The sequence below is a fragment of the Cygnus olor genome, chromosome Z (assembly GCF_009769625.2).
Source record: "Cygnus olor isolate bCygOlo1 chromosome Z, bCygOlo1.pri.v2, whole genome shotgun sequence".
Classification (NCBI taxonomy): Eukaryota; Metazoa; Chordata; class Aves; order Anseriformes; family Anatidae; genus Cygnus; species Cygnus olor.
This window is the reverse complement of record NC_049198.1, coordinates 65,374,877-65,397,595: the sequence shown is the minus strand read 5'-3', so window position 1 is coordinate 65,397,595 and position 22,719 is coordinate 65,374,877. Positions and strand designations below refer to the sequence as shown.

General features: G+C 40.5%; 1 protein-coding gene across 4 annotated transcripts in view; it reads right to left on the bottom strand.

Moving 5' to 3' along the window:
• Positions 1-1,023: 1,023 nt before the first annotated feature.
• Positions 1,024-22,719, bottom strand: part of LOC121061682 (methylthioadenosine phosphorylase) — a 29,289-nt gene continuing 7,593 nt past the window's right edge. For 2 of the 4 annotated variants that reach the window (XM_040540887.1, XM_040540886.1), the window contains exons 3-7: positions 13,578-13,636; positions 11,341-11,508; positions 6,284-6,386; positions 2,653-2,892; positions 1,024-1,260 (exon numbers count right to left, since the gene is read on the bottom strand). In XM_040540887.1, coding sequence (XP_040396821.1) covers positions 1,039-1,260; positions 2,653-2,892; positions 6,284-6,386; positions 11,341-11,508; positions 13,578-13,636 — 792 coding nt within the window. In that variant the 3' untranslated portion in view covers positions 1,024-1,038. The remainder of the gene's footprint in view (positions 1,261-2,652; positions 2,893-6,283; positions 6,387-11,340; positions 11,509-13,577; positions 13,637-22,719) is intronic. The other 2 variants (XM_040540889.1, XM_040540888.1) reach the window with 1 other exon arrangement.

The following is a 22,719-nucleotide window of genomic DNA, read 5'->3' as shown; positions in this document are numbered from 1 at the left end:
CACTAAGGTATTCTTGAATAACATTCTTTTTTTCATGCTCATTGGATCTGAAAGCATGTGGGTGAATCCAGTTCTAATAATTTCAATCTGGCCATTACCCATATATTGTAACAAACTCCTCACATTATAAACATTAAAGAGAACAAAACGTTTTTGATTAATTTCAGTCTTCAACACTTGGTTCTCCATTGTTCTAAGACTTAATCTATAGCTGAGCAGATGTAAAGGTTTTTCAGCAGTATACTCACCCAAATTTTTATCTTACCTGTGTGTCCTGGTTTCGGCTAGGATCGAGTTAATTTTTCTACTAGTAGTTGGTATGGTGCTGTGTTTTGGATTTAGGATGAGAATGTTGATAACACACTGATGTTTTAATTGTTGCAGAGCAGTGCTTACACCAAGCCAAGAACTTTCTGGCTTTTCCCACCGTCCTGCCAGTGGGCAGGCTGGGGATTTAGCAGGAGCTGGGAAGGGACAGACCCAGGACAGCTGACCCAAATCGGCCAAAGGGGTATTCCATACCATCTGATGTCATGCTGAACAATTAATATGGGGGGCTGGCCGGGGCGGGCGGACCGGCTGCTCGGGGATAGGCTTGGCATCGGTCAGAGGGTGGTGACCAATTGCATTGTGCATCACTTGTTTTGTACACATTATTATTAGTAGTACTATTATCATTATCATTATTATTTTCCTTTCTTTTCTATCCTAATAAACTGTCTCTATCTCAACCCACAGGCTTTCCTTTTAATTTTTTTTCCCTTTGATTTTCTCCCCCATCCCATGGGGGATGATGGGAGGGGGAGCGAATGGCTGTGTGGTGCTTAGCTGCTGGCTGGGTTACACCAGTACACTGTGCTGTGAAGCATATACTTCAATGTCCATATATAGATGTCTTTAATCCTTTTACCTTTCGTAACACTTGCCATGAAAATGAAGCTAAAATTGAATTTTTGCAGCAAAGTTTGTAAGACTTTTAATGAATATATTTATCCATCTTGAATAGATTTGGTTTGTTAAAGCGCCTAATTTAAAAAGTTACGATTTAAGCAGAAACATTTTAGAGCATATACCTATATGACTTGTATATACACATACACTGTCCCCAGTACAAACTGACCTTATATGTGTACTTACTTTCAAGGTGTGCAGGGTGTCTGTCCATTCCATGGAACCTATCAGAGGTATAGCAGTAAGGAGTATGCTAGTAGCCTTATTTGCATTCTCTTTCAGCGTCTTTAAAACTTTATCCACTGAAACCTACAAATGAAATAGAACTGAGTGGTGTTTCAGTTTTTACGGCACAGATTTAAATGCCCCAACTAAATTTATTCAACTAATCCAGCTCTAAGTGAAAAGGTGAAGCACGGACAAAAACACAGTATGTATTTTAAAATGCCATGATCCTTTTAGCTAGTAAAAACTTCTGCGAGTCTAAGTTTGATTGTATTTTATAGCTTGGTCCTGATTCTGTGAACTTCATACTCAAAAAAAATGTTGGTTGGGCTTTTCATTTGAACACATTACAAGTAATGTCACTGGTGAAAAAACATATTGCTTTCTAGGCATATTTATGAATCATAATAAACTAAAACTAACACATCTGGATAAAGTGATAATCTAAAAAAATAAGAAAAAGCAAAAGCTAAGTAAACCAAGTAATTATTAAATCTCTGTGGAATTTGCAGAGAAGTCGCTAGTTCTGTTCTCCGTGTGTCACAGGGAACTTTAAATAAAATGTCATAGGGGGCTCTTTATTACAGCACAGTACACATGTGTGTATTAATTTTACCAAAGACTTGATACTTTTTTTTTGTATACTGATGAATATTAGAGGATAAAAAAATATTTTGTATAGTCAGAAATTCAACTTAATAATAATAAATATTCTATGTGTGCTAAGCTGTATCTGATACAGTAGTTTGATATTATGGAAGCGTATGCTCCAGGAACTGCTGGCTTCATAAAAATCTATGTCATCTCTATTTACCAGTGTTTTTGCAGCAGTGCGCAGTCTGTGTTCAAACAGTGCTGTAGAAAAATGGAGGCAAGATTCAGATTGTGTCTGAGAAACTAGAAGCAGTTTAAGTGATACTGTACAGGGGTGTGGGAAAGAATTTATTTGTATACATAAAAATTGAGAGAGAAGTTTTACAGTTACTTAGGCAAATTATCAGGTGTCCAACTAAATTGTCTCTGTTGTCTCATGCGGTAAAGTTGGGCTGTTCCTTTCTATGATGACTATGATTTAACAGGCTATTGGTGGAAGTTTTTCATTGGTAGTTCCTGCCCAAGTGTATTCCACAAGAAAAAGAACTAAAGAAGACATACCCTTTTGCAAAGAGTTGCAAAAGAAAGAACACCAGACAGATTACAACAGACAAGTTCACACTAACTTCATACATACAGCCCCCCTGATTCAGACACAAGGAGCTAAATGGTTTGCTAGCAGTAAGGCAAGTTTATAAAAATGAAGGAGGTAGCAACATTTGTTTCCGTTCTTACTTTACAATGGTTACTCCAGAGTAATTCTTCAATACAGATATAAGTAAAACCAGATTTAATTTATTATGTGACCTCTGCCAAAAGCTATATACAGGTTCTCATCCAGATCCTTTTGGACAAGACTCAGAGGAAAAAAGTTGCACTCACTGTTTCTTCATGCTCCTTCCAGCAGTCATAATCTGTTGCCATAGCAATACTTGCATAACTCATTCCAGCTTCTTTTGCAAGAATCACTTCAGGCACTGTGGTCATATTGATAACATCAGCTCCCCAGCTGCGAAACATCAAGCTTTCTGCTCGAGAACTGAAACGTGGGCCTTCAATTGTGATCATTGTTCCCTTAGAATGACATTGAAGCCCAAGCTTCTTTGCAATCTCAATAAGAACCTGCAAAATATGCCAATATAAGGCAAAGCAAGTAATTTCCCTGGTGCACTGCTCTGCATCTCACAAAAAAAAACACCCTTACATAAAAAAAAAATAGCCTGATACTAAGCAGTATTCGCATGGCTACAGCTGTCCAAATGCAAAAATTAGTTTCAGTTTTCTCATCAAGCAAGATAAATTAATAGTATTACTGATAAGAATGATATTGAGCTCACCTGATTTTGATTGTATCACTTGGAGTACTGTTTTCAGAGTAGACAAAGGAGATTGGAAAACAGAAACATTCTGCTTTATATTTAGGCTTTGCTTACTTTGAGAATAGAATCATGAAATGCTACAGGCTCATGCCACCAAGCACTGCATTGCCACAGTGTTGGAGTTAAGCTGAGGAGAATATGAAATTCACTTTCTGAAAGTTTGCAAAACTTTCTAAGCGTATACTTCAAAGAGTACCCTGGGAATCTGAAACTTTTACATTTTCGCTATTGCTTGTGGCTGAGCTGTACATGTATCTTTTTTTTTTCTAATAGTCTTTACATTTCCAACAAGGACCACGTACATCATGATGATGAAATCGTCATCATGATTTCCACTCTTGCTACATGGCTTGGGAAGCAATAGTTAATACCATAGGAGTGAGAGTGTACCAGCATGTGTAAATGGGACTAGGAAATCCACAACTGTCCTGAGTAGGAAAGTAACAACAATGACATCTGTTTAAAATGACCATGCAAAGAAAAGCCTTGTCTTCTCAGCATCATGGACTTCCTAAATGTCTGCTGGAGCACCCTTTCTGCAAAATGCTGTGAGGAGCCTGCACGCCAGCAGGTCAACCCATCATATAGGGGTGCAACAAGTAGCAATACCTTGAATGTGCTATGTGACCCTGTGGGGTGATTTCTCACTTGGCATGTGGATCCATGGACTGTGGGGAACAGCAGAAGTACACATAAAGCTGGAGTACCCCACAGCAGATGTGTAGGCAAACTTGCCATCCCAGAAGAGGGTGGGTATATTTGCAACCCACACATGCTGGGGAAGGGCATTTGTGCATGTAGCTGTGTGCATATGTGTAGATGGCCCTAAATGAGAGTTTTAGGAGATCAGCCACAGAAGGACTTTTAGAAATTTGTATGTATTTATTAACATGCTGTATCTAATATTGTGGCTTATCCCTTATACTGATTCTGAACATATAACTCACTGTTTGCCTGTTAATTATGTGTTATTAATAAATGAATAAAAATCTTCAGCTGTGATTTCACTTAAACCAGAGGAGTTGGGAAGTATTTCCCCGAAACTCTTTACAGTTACCACTCCAGTCCTTATAAGATGCTGCTGTGAGTTTCTAGAAGTAGTAACAACCAAGGCAGACTATGTTATTCAAAAGCCTACAATCACAGAAAAGATAAATTCCTTTCAGGTTCTCATTTGATTTACAGTGTGTAAAAAAAATACAATGGAATTTTTCCACATATTTGCACAAATGCAATGTAATAAAAAGTTTTCAGATGTTTTCATGCAAATTCCTTAATTAGCCTACTACACTAATAGTTTTGGTTTTATTGCTAGTGCATTTAGCTATGATAGTTCCCTGAATCAGAGAAAACTGAAATAATTCCAACACTTTTCAGGGACACTTCCTGGAAAAAAAATTAATTCACTTTTATCTGGTATTTTCAAACAAAGTCAAAGCATCTCTTTTCAGCCTCTCTAGGAGCTCAAAACAACATTTCTTTAAAACATCTGTTATGCTGATTAGAATGCACAGGCTAATGAGATAATGATTACATGTGAGGCTGGGAAGTACCTAAATGTTTGTTCTCTGAAAAAGTAGCATTTCTCTGCTCTTTTTTTTACAAAAATTAATATCTAAAGAGCACTTTCTATAGATACTTAACAATCAGATGAAACCAGCCTCAGTGCACTTTTCCTGCATCCTCAGGAAATGGCTTATATGTATCTACTTATGCTTTCTAAAAAATGAGGAAGAAACAGTATGAAGTATAGCCAATCATTTCAGTAATAACACTGTTTTCAAACCATTACATAAAGTCTACAGTTAGATGTCAATAAACTCCTTGAATCTGTTGTGACATGACATGCTCAAAGTCAGTAAACAACTATATGGCACCTAATCTTTGACAACAGCATGTGGCTAGGCTCTTGCTTCTTGTAAACTGCAAAGTATTTTGCATAGTTTACTGCCTAGTGGAAGAAGGGTATGAATAGGTGTGTATATAATATATAGCACTCTGTTTCCTCTTCAGCTTTAAAATGTCTTTACTTCACTGTAAAACACCTTCATTCCTAGTGCCCTGAAATGTTCCACTAACAACACTTGGACCTACTGGTTAATATCTCAAATCCACATTGTCCCTTGGCTAATTAACAAAAATAACTTATAATGGCAGTGAAGTGAGATGGTGACAAGCAGAAAAGCTCAGCAATACAAATATCTGTAGATGCTTAGGGTACAGATTGAGCCACTTGATTCATAATTCGGTTTTGACTTGTTCGTTGTTGTAACTGATTGCACAGAGAGTGAATCTGTTGGATGCACATGACTAATTCTGCAAATATTCCTGTGGCCCTTCAGAATGTAACTCCCTGCAGCCTCTGATCAGAGAATTCCACAACAGCACAAAACACTGAGTTCAATCTTCACCTTCGCTTTTCCTCAGATGTAAGAATATACTGAGAAGGCATATTTAATCAGATATGCTCTCTTCTAGAAGTTTATAAAGGTGTTGAAAAGCAGAGCAACGGTTCACACTATTTATTCTATGCGTTTTCAAAGCCTGAAAATCTTGAAGTGACTAAACTAAGAGAAGCAAAATTTAAGAACAAAAGACAAATGTAATTTGGCCTGTTTCTATGTTTAATATCCTTTAAACAAAGCCATTACTCTCTACCATGACCAACAATGCACAAAAGCACAAATGCAATATTGGTATTTCTGTGAATGCTGAAGTATTATTCTTAATTCTCTGTAGTGCAAGTATGCAGAGTGTCTTAGCCAAAGATGCTGTTTCATTTAGAATGGAAAGGAAATAATTCCTAATTCTGTCTTCCTATTTAGTCCACACTGTTGCTCTCGTCATTTTACATGAGAAATAAAGATTTTTTGCCCTGCTATTAAGACTCTGGAGAAATCTAAGTTGCCAAATGTCTTCTTAAAGTGTTTCAAGTACCTACTTAAGATCCTGCAAGATCTTTTACTTCCCATGCCTTCCAAATTTTACAATTTTTTTTAATATCATGACATATCTGAGAAATAGGAAGAGGTTGAGATTATCTCCGTATTCTGATAGTGGGTAATTAGACTACGACGCCATACAAGTATAATAAAAATATAACATTTTAAAATACATCTACAAAATTCACTAACCTCTCTGGTTTTGGTGCAGAATGGCTCTGCCATTGGAATATGACATACTCCTGGAAGACTGGAACACTGACCATCATATAAGGTATAATGTCTTTTAGTTGTCCTGGAAAAGCAGAAAACATACTCAGGGAGAAGAACAGGGACAAATAATACAAAACAATAAATTTGCACAAGTCTAAAACCATAATATTCTTGAAGGGAACAAAAATATCAGTACAATGGCAATCACTCAATCACCACCTGTAATCAGAGAATCACAGAATGGCTGAGGGTAGAAGGGACCTCTGGAGGCCATCTGGTCCAACTCCCTGCTCAGGCAGGGACACCCACAGCAGGTTGCCCAGGACCAGCTTATCATGGGGGATTTCAATTACCCTGACATTTGCTGCAAGGCCTACTAAGCCAGCCATCTGCAGTCCAGGAGGTTCCTCCAGTGCACTGATGATAACTTTCTGATGCAAATGGTGGACATGCCAACTAGGAGAGAAGCGCTGCTGGATCTTGTCCTCACTAACAAGGAGGGGTTGGTGGAGGCAGTTAAGGTTAAGGGCAGCCTTGGTTGCAGCGACCATGAGATGGTGGAGTTCAGGATTTCATGTGGCAGGAACAGAATACCAAGCAGAGTTGCAACCCTGGAGTTTAGTAGGGCTAACTTTGGCCTTTTCAAGCAATTGCTTAGTTAAATCTCATGGGCCAAGATACTTGAAGGAAAAGGAGCCCAAGATAGCTGGTTAGTGTTCAAGGACTGTTTCTTCCTTGAAGAACAGAGCATCCCAACAGGTAGGAAGTCAGGAAAGGGAGCCAGGAGACCTGTATGCTTAAACAAGGAACTGCTGGGCAAACTCAAGTGGAAGAGGAGAGTCTACAGATCATGGAAGGAGGGGCTGGCCACTTGGGAGCAATATAAGACTGTTGTCAGATACAGGGAGGCAACTGGGAAAGCTAAGGCCTCCTTAGAATTAAACCTCTGCAAGACGGGTCAGGGACAACAGAAAGGGCTTCTTCAAGTACACTGCAGATAAAACGAACACTAGAGGCAATGTAGGCCCACTGATGAATGAGGTGGGTGCCCTGGTGACAGAAGACGAAGAGAAGGTGGAGTTACTGAATGCCTTCTTTGTCTCTGTCTATAATGCTGGAGGCTCTCCTGAGGAGCCCTATACCATGAGGCCCCAGAGGAAGTCGGGAGAAAAGAGGAGTTTGCCTGGGTTGATGAGGACTGGGTTAAGGACTGATTAAGCAAGCTGGACATCCATAAATCCATGGGTCCTGATGGGATGCACCCGCGGGTGCTGAGGGAGCTGGTGGAAGCCATTGCTAGGCCACTCTCCATCATCTTTGGTAAGTCATGGGCATCAGGAGAGGTGCCCAAGGACTGGAAGAAAGAAATGTTAATCCTGTCTTCAAAAAGGGCAAGAAGGACCTGGGTAACTATAGACCGGTCAACCTCACCTCCATCCCTGGTAAGGTGATGGAACAACTTATCCTTGGTGTTGTCTCTAGGCATATAAAAGACAAAAGGGTCATTAGGAGCAGTCAACATGGCTTCACCAAGGGAAAGTCATGCTTAACCAACCTGATAGCCTCTTATGAAGACATAACCAGGTACAGATGATGGTAAAGCAGTGGGCGTAGTCTATCTTGATTTCAGTAAAGCATTTGACACAGTCTCCCACAGTATCCTCGCAGCTAAACTGAGGAAGTGTGGTCTGGATGATTGGGTAGTGAGGTGTACTGTGAACTGGCTGAAGGGAAGAACCCAGAGAGTTGTAGTCAATGCGACGGAGTCTAGTTGGAGGCCTGTATCTAGTGGAGTCCCTCAGAGGTTGGTACTGGGACCAGTGCTATACAACATATTCATCAACGACTTGGATGAGGGAATGGAGTGCGCCGTGAGCCAGTTTGCTGATGACTCTAAACTGAGAGGAGTTGCTGACATGCCAGAATGCTGTGTGGCCCTCCAGTGGGACCTCGACAGGTTGGAGAATTGGGCGGGGAGAAACTTAATGAAATATAACGAGGGCAAGTGTAGAGTCCTGCATCTGGGCAAGAACAACCCCAGACACCAGTCTAAGTTGGGGACTGCCCTGCTGGAGAGCAACGAAGGGGAGAGACCTGGGTGTCCTGGTGGACAGCAAGATGACCATGAGCCAGCACTCTGCCCTTGTGGCCAGAAAGGCCACTGGTATCCTGGGGTGTATCAGAAGGGGTGCGGTTAGTAGGTCGAGAGAGGTTCTCCTCCCCCTCTACTCTGCCCTGGTGAGACCACATCTGGAATCCAATTCTGGGCCCCTCAGTTCGAGAAGGAACTGCTTGAGAGAGTCCTGCACAGAGCCACAAGGATGATTAAGGAAGTGGAGCATCTGCCTTATGAGGAAAGGCTGAGGGAGCTGGGTCTCTTTAGCTTGGAGAAAAGGAGACTGAGGGGTGACCTTATTAATGTTTATAAATATGTAAAGGGTGAGTGTCAGGAGGATGCAGCCAGGCTCTTCTCAGTGAAATCTAATGATAGGACAAGGTGCAATGGATACAAGCTGGAACATAGGAGGTTCTGCTTAAATATGAGACAAAACTTTTTCACGGTGAGGGTGATGGAACACCAGAACAGGCTGCCCAGGGGGGTTGTGGAGTATCCTCCTCTGGAGGCTTTCAAAACCTGCCTGGATGCATTCCTGTGTGACCTGATCTAGGTGTTTCTGCTCCGTCAGGGGGATTGGACTAGATGATCTTTCAAGGTCCCTTCCAATCCCTAACATTCTGTGATTCTGTGACCATGTCTGGGCGTCTTTTAAAGATCCACAAGCAGGGAGGCTCCACAGCCTCCCTGGGCAACCTGTGCCAGTGCTCAGGCACCCTCACAGCACAGAAGTGCTTCATGTTGTTCAGAGGGAACCTCTTCTGCTGCAGCTTGTACCCACTGCCTCCTGTCCTATTACTGGGAACCACTGAAAGGACCCTGCCTCCATCTTCTTTGCATCCTCCCTTCAGGTATTTATAGACACTGATGAGAGCCTCCTCTTCCCCAGGCTGAACAGTCCCAGCCCTCTCAGCATTTCCTCACAGGGGCCATACTCCACTCCCTTTTTTGTCTCTGTGGCCCTTTGTTGGACTCTCTTCCATATGTCCATGTCTCTCTGGCACTAGGGAGCCCAAAACTGGACTCAGCACTCCAGCTGTGGTCTCACCAGTGCTGAGTAGAGGGGAAGGATCTCTTCTCTCCACCTGCTAGTGATGCTTTGTGTTATGCAGCCCAGGATACCATTAAGGCTTCTTTAACACAACCTAAACCATCAACGTCCTTTCAATCCTCTTCACAACACATAACTTTACAATTTTATTATATAAATGTTTTTCTTTATTTTTTCTTTTTTTTTTTTCTTGAAAGGGATATGTTCTTAATATCCAAACTTAATAAAGCTGGTTATTTCCTTTCTAGCTCAGAAAGTCTTTCATGCAGACTGGCAAGTGCTCGGAAATGTAAAGCTGTGGGAGATCAGCTAGCTTCAAAATGAATCATTAATTTTGAAAATTACATTCTGGATGAAGTATGGTCTCAGATTTCATTATCTGGGTTCATTTCCTGGCTCTGTCATTGTCTTTCTGACTGACCTCTGCATAAGTTAGTTTCTCTATACTTCCACCCCTCATCTGTAGCAGACAATAATTCTGCTATCATCCCAATTCTTTCTTGTTTAAAAACGTGGTCTCTCTGGGCTACTTCTTACCATGCATGCAGATCAAAGTTTAGCATAGTTAGGCTCCTCACACCTACCTTTGGGCCTGCTAGATTATAATGTTGTCAAAATAATATATGCTTTACTCACAATTATCCAAACCACATACCTTTGTTTAGCATTTCCTCCATCAATCGTGATATAAAATTGCTCACTTCCAAGTACTATTGGCAGAATAAGGATGAATATGATTTAGTCTGTACAAACAAAGTGATCAGCCTCAATACTTTTAGCCTCATCAAAAAAATAAAAAAGGAAAAAATCCCATCCACTGATAGCAATACAGCTATTCTCCGCTCAGAAATCAACTCCAATATAACACAAAGCAGTCTATATGGGGCTTGTTCCAGCAGGGTACTTAGTCATTTAGATACATTGTACTTAAAATAACATTCTCTTACAAGAAAAAACATTTCAGTTACACAAAAAATCATTATGTCAGAATTCGAATAGCACCTCATTGCAGAAAACAAGTAGACGTGTTCAGTTGGCAATGAAATATTGCCAGCAGTCTCACATAAGCACAAAGAATCCTCATAAACCATTCCAAAAACCATTCCAACTTAAAACTAGATGGAGCACAGAGATATGACTTTAATATATAATACAAGTATTAATATTAAATTGACTTTTAAACATGTGCAACTGCACTTCTGAATTATTTGGTGTAGTTGGTGATCTTTAAATGTTGCTTCTTCCTTTTGGATTTTGCCTGGATTTTTCAAATCACTGGATAATCAAGGAGGGGTTATTGATAGGAGTACACGGACTTTAGAAAACAATACGTCCTTATGACTCTTAGAAAATAAAAAATGTTAGCATCAATTCTTGTTTTAAAATCACCCCCTCTTTTACCACAATGTTGTTTTTGATCTCTCCAGTATACTGCCTCATCATTACTGTATCTTTTTTTCTACCAGGATCCTACTCTACCGAGTTCCTTCTTGTACCTCTCCATTTCATTTCAGAATCTTTCTGAAGCTTATAGTGGTTTGTGCTCTTACAATGCTTCCCACTCACATCCAAAGAGACCTCTTTACTTCAGCAGACTCTTCCCAAGGAGCAGTATTTTGGTTTGTCTGAGACCATTCTTCAAAGCCTGGTATTTCTTCAGTACCTGTTAGAGCTAGACTTCTAATCTCATTCCTGTTTCCTATCATGCTTTCTTACACAAATGTCCCTTTATGCCCTAAGAACTGAGGCTATCACCTCATTCCACAAAAGCTTAATTAACATCAACATATTTTTATACAGTTTAACCCCACTCATACCCTTTTTTCTCCTCCCAAACTAAGTACATAATTAAAAGCAGATGTTACTCACCTGTCAATAAACTGGTCAATCATGATAAGATCACCTGGTTGTATTTCTTCTCGTAATGAACCGCAGGCAGTAGTCACCAAAACATGTGAGCAATTCTCCTCTTTTAACGCCCAGATATTGGCACGGTAATTGACATTTGATGGCATAATTGTATGATGTCTTCCATGTCTGCAAAGATGCATGTAGACAGCAAGTAAAATAAATCAGACTGAAATTGCCTTTGTCCTCTCAAATAAACAGAATTCCAGGAAATGTAGTTTCTCCAAACAACACTGGAGGTGGGACTGATCATTTCAGCAACTTGGGGCACAGTTTGTTTTCTTAACTGTATTAAGATTTTCTTAATATTTAAATCAAGAAGTAGTGCTGTAGCATCTTTTTTACAAGTTGAACTTCAAGACTGTAATGAAAAAAATTCTTGAAACTACAATCCAAAAACACATTAGCATCTTCAAGGGTACAAAAAGCATTTTTCTCTGAAATTTGTAACCCATTTTCATAGCTTCTGAATACCCAGGGAATAGCAATATTACATCTTACACACACTACAACAGATTTGTAAGATTTATATACAACTCTATAGAATTTCCACTCATAAGTATTGCTTGTATTCTCCAACCTAGAAAAGAGTGGAACATCACAGGAAATTAAAAGCAGAAAACACACCCTGTTTTAATGTCACCCTCCCAGAGAAAACAGTAGCGTATCATCAGATTTTTTTCTTTGCTTCTAAAATGATATGTCAGTTTTCATAAATTAGAAGAATGACTTTGCATGGTTTCAGAATTTTTTCTTCACCAAAACAGAAAATACTTAAGTCTTATAAGAACATGCTTTCATTTTTCCTCTGTCATCACTACAGAGATGCATCACTCCTACTAAACAGATTTGAAAGTTGTTCCAAAATATGAAGGAGGAAAGGGGGAACTTAATTTACCAATTAGCTCCTTTAAAGAGAGCAGAAAGTTTTAAAAACTTGATCAGTTGGGAACTGGGAATTGCACATGGCACAACCAAGTACTGTCAGGCAGAATTGCCATGTTGTCATTAGCATTTCTGATAAGCTAGCAAGTGTGTAGATTTATTGTTTAGTATTGCAGCTGTAATAATCCTCTTCCAGAATATATATCCTTTTTTTTTTTTTTTTAAATCTGGCATTCAAAGTTAACTTCCCCCCTCCCCCCCAGAACACTAAGCAAAGGTGCAGGTACCTTGGTCCCAAAAATAAACTTGTGGGACTCATATGTGAATGGTCATAAAACCCAGTGAGGAAATAACTCACAGCACAGTGGTTCAGCCACCTGTAGCCCAAGGTCTATTCTGATATAGCACAACCACGTGACCTTGGCTTAGTATTTTTATTTTAGAAAATGTTTCCCAGGTATAATAAAATATGCCAACAAACCACAAGCAGAAACGTGGAGATGGTAACAGTCAGCAATTTAATGGAAAAATACTGGCATGGAAAGAGTCAGGTCATTAACTGCAAGTAGGTCACAATTGCCCTGGCCAGCCTCACCCTTTGTCTTCCACACAGGCACACAGTGCCCATGAGCTCAGTGCTCCCTCCCTCAGGCTCAGGCCCTGGCCATCTCTCTTTGCCCAAGCTGTGTCACAGCCATGCCTCCTGGACGGCCCTCAGACCTTTGCTGTCATTTGTCTCCAAACCTGTTTTTTTGAGGGATTTTTGCACAAATGCTTCAGCCTTGTCTCCAGCCCTGTCCTGGCCCTGTCTCCTACTGCTCCTACCTGGACTACCTGGATGGATCCTGGACCTGATTCATCACCTCTGCTTGTCGAGAACTGTTAATGGACCTTGTTATTAGCAGCTGGCTCAGACCATGTTGCCCAGATGCTGTATTAACATTTTAATATTTCATCTATTAGCACTTTAATCCAAGATATCCATGGCTATGCTAGCCAGTGTTACTTTTCCATGCACTCATTTGCAGATCCTGCTTCCAGCATCTGTTGTGAGTATGGTAAGAGACGTCTGAATAAAGACGACCCAGGGAGGGAGAACTACATGGGATGCAGCTTTCTAAGCAATACGGGTAGCAGCTAGAGGACTCTAATCAAAGGGGATGATTTGGAAGAGCCTACGGGAGTACCAAGTACAGGTTGACATACAGGCCCGACAAAGTCCGGGTAAAAATTCAGTTCACCTCATGTAAAAAGAGAAGACTTTTGAGAAAACTTCAAGACATAATATAAAATTCCTTAAAATACTCATTTACCTTGCCAACAGCACACAGTTCACATTTTTTATCTTTCCCAAAATCAAAGCATCTGATGGCTGCAAAACAAGCAAAAAAGAATGAGTTACTGCTTACCAATCACAATAGAAACCTTAACTACTTCTTACAAATAAGCAGGACAGCTATGTAAGGAAATACTAGTTAGATAAAGGAAACACTGGAAATACCACTGTAGTCTCACACTATCTTCAGCTCAGAATAAGCCTGTGATTTGATGTGGCAGACTAGTACAAGTGTAGAACTGGAAGATCAGCCAGGATCCTCACAGTGTTTCTGTGTTCATACTAACAATAACTGCAAGCCCCCACTTTGAGGTGTGAAATAGTACTTTGAAACGCTCATACTTTCAAATACTTTGAAACAGTTATTTCAAACGGAGCAGAATTAACATGAAAAAGAATCATGAGCATGTTGCCTTTAAATCAGTTATCACTGTCCTTTGCAAACTTTGGTTGGTTTTTGCTAAAAAGATGTCATTTCCTACAGAAAGACTCCCCCCCGCAAACAGAAATTGCTTTTAATCTGTCCCTTACCCTAACATTCCCCATTCATTTCTCTGTCACCTTTCTACGAAGTTCATTCTCATGTTTCCGACTCCTCCAATCCTTTCTTCTGCTCCCCACACTTCCCAACAAACTCCCTCTTCCCTGCTGCATAGAGTCCTCCCTTTTGGAAGTGAACTATGATATGGCAGAGAACTTCTTGTACACTAACTGCAGAAGCAGCGTTGCATTTGGTCAGACTAGGGACCAAGAGATGAAATGCACTTTCCTCTCACAGCTGTAGGACAACGTGTTCCTCCTGAGTAGCCAACCAGCCACGAAGCTACAGCATCTTGTTTGTAGCTGCCCAGCTGAGACACATGGCCTACAGTGGGCAATCCCAAGTCATCAATTGTCACTGCAGCAAATAAACTGTTCTGTGGGTTGTATTCATAGAATCATAGAATATCCTGAGTTGGAAGGGACCCACAAGGATCTTCAAGTCCAACTCCTGGCTCCACACAGGACCACCTAAAAATCAGACCATGTGTCTGAGAGCATTGTTCAAACACTTCTTGAACTCTGTCAGGCTTGGTGCTGTGACCATGTCCTGTCCTATCCTCAGAGAGCAGAGCTCAGTGCCTGCCACTCCGCTCCCCTTGTGAGGAAGCTGCAGGCTGCCATGAGGCCTCCCCTCAGCCTGCTCTGCTCTGGGCTGAACAAACCAAGCAACTTCAGCCTCAGATGTCTTCCTCTCCAGACCCATGACCATCCTTGTAGCACTCTAGTGTAGTTTACATGGCAAGGTTTTGGTAGCAGGGGGCCATAGGGGTGGCTTCTGTGAGAAGAATCTAGAAGCTGCCCCATGTTAGGTAAGGGCCCTACTGCTGACCAGAGCTGAGCCAGTAAGTGATGTTGTTTGCGCCTCTGTGAGAGCATATTTTAGATGTGGGAAAAAAAACAACGCTGGGAGAGTGAGAGGAGTGAGAAACAGCCTTGCAGGCGCCAAGGTCAGTGAAGAAGGAGGGGGAGAGGTGCTCCAGGCGCCGGTGCAGAAGTCCCCTGCGGCCTGTGGTGAGGACCATGGTGAAGCAGGCTGTTCCTCTGCAGCCCGTCGAGTACCACAGTGGAGCTGGGTTCCACGCTGCAGCCCGTGGAGGAGCCCCTGGTGGAGCAGGTGGTCCTGCACTGACAGAGGCTGTGGCCTGTGAAAGACCCCCACCAGAGCAGACTCCGGGCCGGACCTGTAGCCTGTGAAGAGGAGACCACGCAGGAGCAGGTGACCTGGCAGGAGCTGCTGCCCATGGGGGACCCAGGTTGGAGCAGATCACTGCAGCAGGACGCGCTTGCCTGGGTGTCACAAGGAGTCCATCTCCTGCTTTGCAGCAACATTTGGAGCAGGCTGCATAGTACTGCCTAGCACTGCATTCCCTCACGTTTGCAGAAGCAACTTGTAGCTGTAAGAAAAAATGTTTTTTTTTTTTTTTTTCTCTGGTCTTCATTTACACAGGACAGCGATAAATAAATTCCTCAACAATCACTTAATCTCTTTGGGCTGAAATCACCATCTTTGCTCATCCCAGGTCCAAAGCAGCAACACATGCAAACACAGCACACCACTCTGCAGCCTGGGGAAGGACCATCATATGAAAAATGAGTGCTGTTCCTGAGTCTTCTGCTGAGCAGCCCTCTGCACTGGAAATGTCCCTTGATGCAGGCTGCTAAGAAGGGCAGCTCCATCTTCTGGAAGTTGATGTGTTTGAAGCTCTTGTGTGGTTTTGGCATGTGATTTGAGGCAAGAAGCCTGCTCTCAGCTCAGTTTCTGTTACCAATTCTGCTGATTGCAGACTTGCCATTACTGCCACAAGCTGCTCTCCTCGTGCAAGCAACCTCTCAGCAAGCTCTGCATGAACTCACCATCCCTAAAGGACTGGAAAAACAGGAAACCCTTTCAAAAGTGTCTTAAGATTTGATGTTAATGTTTGAATTTCCCTTTGAAATCACTGTAACTTTTTTGTCCAAGCAATTTATCCCTGCACTGCAAAGCTATCATTTAGTTCTAGTTGGAGATTTTGTGCTTGAAAAGAAAGCCAAGGAGAACAGAAGTGTTCAAAGACACTTTAATGTGTTGACAAGCATTGAGTACCAGAAGCTGAGCCCTACCAGCCCTTAGGGGAAAACATATCTTGTGTACAAGTAACTTAGCAAAGACAAAGCTGTTCTGCCTAGTGAAAATTTAGGTGCTATATAGTTTGAGGAAATAATATAATATACTCATCAGCAAAAACAGTTGTAAGACCATGACGATAACCTGGAAGGAGTTGAAAGGGACTGAGGACAATGCAGGCTGTACGGCCACACTGCTGGGCAAGCAGCACCCCTGCTCAGCCAGGCCCAAAAACAAGCTGATGGTCTGAGCAAACACAGCAGGGCTCCTGTGGGGTCCTCTCTGGCCACAGTCCTACGTGTGAAACGGGCTTTGTTTGCCAGCAGCGTGTGGTCATGGAGGCCGCGGGCGCAGGAGCAGGCAGAGGACATCTTGTAGATGGGGACCAGCCTCTGGAGCAACAAGTTGCAGCAACAGTTCTTTAAAAATGAACCCTTGGTACTACATCTCGAGCTGGGCACATTTTCCTACTGGCAAATTGTGCACTGGGAGGAACTGGAAAAAATTCCACATGGAGTCTATGAATGTAATCCCCTAGGTGTAACACCACCCCACTTGTAACTCAACTGAGCAAATGTTAATGCCATGTCCCTGCATTTGCATTCCCATCAGAACAAGTTTCCTGAGACAATGACCTGGTAAATACAGAAAGTAGGTATTTCCTCAGAGGAAGTTCGTTTGGATTTTTAGACTCAAAAAAAATATAGGAAGAGTGGGAAATAAGAACCTTTTCCGTAATCTGGGAAAGCATTATCAGACAAGACCTTTTCTGCTGAAGGGAAACACTTCCCCCAGGCCATTGAGAAGCTAAGGAACAACATTAACATTATTTTAAATGTAAAGGAAGAAAATTAGATGGCTTTGCAATTCATTTTACCAACACACATACTGTAGTCATTGAAGATCTGACTTTATTTTTTAAGAGTGATTCATGCAGTTAGCTTCTAGTTCATTTCTGTATTAGCTTTGGAACCATAATAAATCCAGAATGATTAATTTCCCAGCCACATTTTTGCTTTGAAGTGTCCATTGGCTGTTAATAAAACAAGCTTTATTGTGTTTTCTTCAAAGTCACAAAACAAACATATGCAGATGCTTTGGGCCAAAGGAAGGAGCATGAAGGTCTGTCCAGCAATAAGAATTTGGCCAAAATGACGAGGGAGCTCCTACCTTGACACCTTGGAGAAGAGTTTTTCATTTGTTTGATCAAAACCTCTGTCTGCAGAGGCAAGGGGAGAGTCAGGACTAGTTCTCCAAGCTCCTGATTTTGCGGGTGGAGTCTGCTCCCAGGCTATACACATCAGGGATCTGAAATGTGCGGTGCTTCTCGCTTCCCATCTTCAAAACTTTTTGTTAAAAAACGTAAGGCCTCTGTTTCATTAGATGCTGAACTGCATTGCTGCTGAACATTGGTGCAGTTGGATGTGTTGCTTCTCCTGCCCAGTTCAGAACTGCACTTACTTTTGCTATTTCAGTGTACCAGAAACTGTAAGGATGTTGGAAGACACACTGCGCCAGTCTCTCCTTCCTGGGATTTAAAGCTGAAATAGTTGTTAACAAAATTGCAATATATTTACTGATCACAAACTCGTAAATGTCTGGGAGAACTCACACGTTCACATTTAGAAATGTCTGTTGCCTACTACTTAGTATCATTTTTTATTTTTATTTTAACACTAGCTATAAAATTTCAATTCTCATTTACAGCTGTTAATTCTACTACATGTGAAAATGTGCAGAGACATAGAATAAAAAACTAATATATGAGCCCCATATAGCTGCATATTAGAGATCTTGATTTATAATAATAATAACACTTTCTACTTCCTACTGTGCAGCTATTTTGGGTCATTTTTTATGTAGGATTTCTTCAAAGCATTTACTGAATCACCTAGATTTAAATTCTGCCAGATGCACATTTACCTTTTTTTTTTTTTTAATAAAAGGAATATTCCAAAAAGTTATTTTCAGAATTATAGTGTATTCTGACTTTTTAAGAAGTCCCCATTTAATGTTAAGCTGTTGACATTTAAATATTTAACCTATATACCTTACTTTATGCATATTCTTCTGAACCAAATATGGCTATAAAAGTACACTTTCTGAACAGGGAGAAAGGCATACCGTCTAGTTGTCAAGACATTTTGCTCTTACGACATTCCTTAACAATGCCAGTTCACAATAATTAGCATTTACGGTTTTGGTTTTTGAGTCTGTTTGTTTTGTTTAGGAAGCCCAGAAGAAGATTTGCTGTGTGAAGTAATAAGCAAGCAACTTAGGTCACAGCAGAATACAAAAATATCCTTAAAAACTAAAGAGGACTTCAGTGGAAATTCCTTTCCTCCTCTCAAAATGAAAAATAAAGATCACCAAGTGAAAAACAAAGGTCATGGATCATTTCCTTCAGAAGTGACAGATTCAAGTTTATTGCAAGTGACAGATTCAAGTTTCTATCAATTTCCAAAATACCTGGGGGAAAAAAGTACAATTTAACTCCTATTTGATATTCATTTGTGTCATGGAACTCTACTGAATATTCACATACACCACTGCTGCAGCAAGAATGCAACAGCTTTTAAATCCAACAGTCACAGCATCCAAGGTGTCCTTCCCTATCTGCTGCCTTCCTAGCCACTTCAAAAGGCTTCACGCTGGCCATATTACAGATTTCTACAGAACAGACTGAAGGCATCTTCCAGGCGATTGCCTGAAGACTCGTCTTGCCTATGGAAGTGAGAAACATGATGAGGAAAATGGAACATTTGGAACAAAGAATGCACTGATAAATGACAGATTAAGAAAGGAGTTTGCAAATAGTGCATCCAGAAAGGAGATAAAGATAAATCAGCACATACAAAGTTACAAGGAAGTGAAAGACACAGAAATTTCAAACTGTGTGTTAACTACTTAACAGAGCTAGTGTATGCTTCAGTTCCGCTCTTTTTCCCCCACAAGATCTTTCCAGTGCTATACCTCTGCAATATTACCTCATTTGTACTTCAGAGCTTTGAAATGCTGATAAAATATTAAAAAGTTCCAATGGAACAATCTGAATTTAAACCTCTAATATAATATTTTCAAAACAGGATTTAATAAAAGGCCCAATAAAAAGTTCTCAAACATTAATAATTCACATGCATATTTAAATTACACTTAACTACTTCCCCCTTCCACAAAATCCAAGTCAGATATATATTACTCAGTGTTGCAAAACAGAAAAGGAAGCAAGGAACCCTACGCAGTTAACCCTAAGTTATGACAGTAACAAACAATTTAAACAAATCCCCTCTGACTACAACATAAATATGCATAAAGTATGGTTTATGTGGTGTTGACAGAATTCATTTTTATTTTGGCTTAACCTCAGAAGCAAGATGGAACAGAAAACAGCATAAACACACACATGGAAAACTTGAAAGAGAAAAAGTATCTCAGATTTTCCAAATCTTCATTTAACCTGCAATGAAGTTTATGAACCAAATGATGCACACAGATAGAGGAGAGGCAGAAGAGGAGCTTTAGTGCTACGTCACATAGTCTGGTTTTCCTGATGCAAGCACACAGAGCTCATATACAGGTCAGAAAAGAAACCTGCTTTGTTAGCCAGATATACCCTTGAAAAAAAAAAAAAAAAGAGGCAGTGGGGGGGAAACACATGCTTTATAGAAGTTTCTAGAACAGGAAGACCATTTGCTGATTTGGGGAAAGGTGTTTCAGAACCAAGTTCTAACATCCAGAAAGTAGAACAATATAACTGAAAGTATAATCTGAAAAAAGTAAGTTTAATTAGTAGCTTCACAATACAATGCTGAGGATAAATGCTGTTGGAGAACAATTTTCTTGCTCTCCAAGAGAACAGTATTGTCCATACCTGGAGATAGAATACCAAAAGGTTTTGGGGTATTTTCCAGAGAACACTGACTTTTCATCCCAATTTTTTATACAATAGGAATGATGGAAGCAGAAAAGGGAGAAGAGAAGGCTGGAATATTAACAGGTGTAATTGTATTATTTTTTATGAAACTAATTTACTATATTTCCACTAATATTACTAACATAACTTGAAAGATCAGAGGCGGACCAACATTGATATACAGAACTGTAAAAATTCTTGTACTATTTTCCTTTTTCAGAAACTTCTCCAGATGTCTGAAGAAACAAAATCATCCCCACTTGTTTTTGAAATGATTCTTATGATGTGAGAAAACCAAAGCAGACGGCTTTGTTCAACAAATCTATTTAAATAAAATGAAGGACATTCTGCATCTAAAAGTAAAAAGGCATCTTCAAAGTAATATTTTGCCATTTTAAAATGTCAAAGGTGTCGAGGAATGTCACCACCAGGAAGGTTTTCAGCAACAGACTTTTTCCAGTGTTCTTGCCAAGAAACTCAACAATTAAATAACAACATTTAAGGAGAGTGGAATTGTACACTTTAAATTTTTACAGGGTGGAAAGAAATGGACATACATTTTCCTTTTGACATTTAAATATTCATTGTAGTCCTTCCTAGTTTTACTTAAACTAAATGAAAGATGTTTGTATCTTGATTCTCTCAGCAGTTAAAAGACCACAAAGGTCTGAAGCGTTTGTTTAGATTAAGTGCTTTACTTCTTAAAATTTCAGGCACTCTTCATTGTTGTCAAGGCTCTACGAAAAAGCATCCTTATGGCAGAAAAAAACCAATTTGGTTTTATTTCAATAGCGATCAGGAAGAAGAAAAGACGCGTCAGAAAAAAATACTAAACTAAACCACAGGCTTCTACACTGTTCCAAGCATACTTATTAAAAAAAAAAAAAAGTTTTCATTTTCCATTTTGCATTCTGCAATAACAATGTTTCTCTGCTATCTGTTGCTCTAAAACAAGAGAGGCAGGCTGTGTAGCAGCTCCTTGCTGAATGTTAAAAAGTCTCAGCAGCAAAACAAGCAAACATTAATTCAGAAATTGCACTTCTCAGGTTTGATTCTGCTTCATTTTAAGTGAAGCAACTTGATCTACGCATTACACCATATGCCAGCTGTACCTTGTGGCCTAAATCCTGCACTTCTTAACATAAGGCTTATCCACCAGTTGTTCCATGAAGACAAGAAGTGCAAACACTGAAGTTAATGTGGCTCTCTGCAGAAGTCCGACTACATGAAACAACTATCATACCAATGGCATGAGTTCAGATCCACAGGCAGAGAGGAGAGAGGCAGGCCAGCAAGGATTGAGGATAAATACTCGCTGTTTGGCTGTGCTCCCTTTCACAGATATGGAAGTCCTGTGAAGTTGTTCAGTTTCCCACTCAGGAGGTCAGCGTAAGAGTCCAAGTTAGCTGACAACTGTATCTGAAATTCACATATGCATTCCTGCTATGACAGCTCCTCGGTTTAAAAAAAAAAACACAACACATGCACATATAAAGAGGCAGAACAGTGACGAGCCTTTTTAAAGTGAGCCTATGCTGAATGCATAATGCACAAGCTCAGACATAGTAAGTCCATTGATCAAGGCACCTTAATTTCCCCCATCCATGTTGCTTCTGTGAAGAACACAGAGAAAAACACAGCAGCTAAATTTACACCCTAAATGAAATTTTACAAGCCCTTCATATTGATAAAAGATGCAGGACTGAGGAAGTTTTTTCCACTCTCCCGTGTAAGACCCATCCTGCAAGTACTCCTGTTCAACTCTGTAAGACTAAGCCCTACTGTGGGGGTCACCTACAGCACTCCAGAATTTGGGCCACTCAAATCCTGTTGCATCCAAGTGCTGTCACAGAACAGCCTCCTAAAAGGCTGCACTGCCGCTGTGCCCACACCTCTCATCCAAACCTCTGATCTGTGAGAGAGGAGGAGAGCGAGCATTTCATATTTCTTGGACAAAGGCTTCAAGCCTTATCGGCTACAAGGGTAGCAATATTTTTGCTTTTGAATAGTCTGCAGAAACAGCCATGGTGTGACCATCCAGGAGCTTCCAAAAATTAGAAATTAAATGGCAATTGGTTTGGTTTAGCTAGTGGATCCTGCTTCGTATCAACACTGGATACATTTGGGCAGCAGGATAAAGAGAACAGAGGACGGGAGTCTCCTTTATTCTCTTGCAGTTTGTTAGCAAATTCTGCAGGATGGTGGAAAAATTAAATGTATTTTTCTGACATTTTTTCCTACCTTGACCTTCATCTCCTTCCCCTTCTTGAACTGTACACACACAAACCCTTTCCACTCCATTTTCCCCCTTAAACCATTTTGAATAGAGGCACAAATTCAAATTTTCAACCATAGGCCACAGAGATGAACTTTTTGGCCAGCTTCTATCCATAAAATGACTCTTGCTGCTATATGCCAGATGTTTTATTGTATGTACATTAGCTTATGCTGGTATATTTCATAAGACGTGATTCTGATGGCAATTCTAAAGCAGTTGGACTACTCCGGTCTTATGACATTGCAGAATAACTGAGATTCAGATCTTCTGTAAACTTCCTG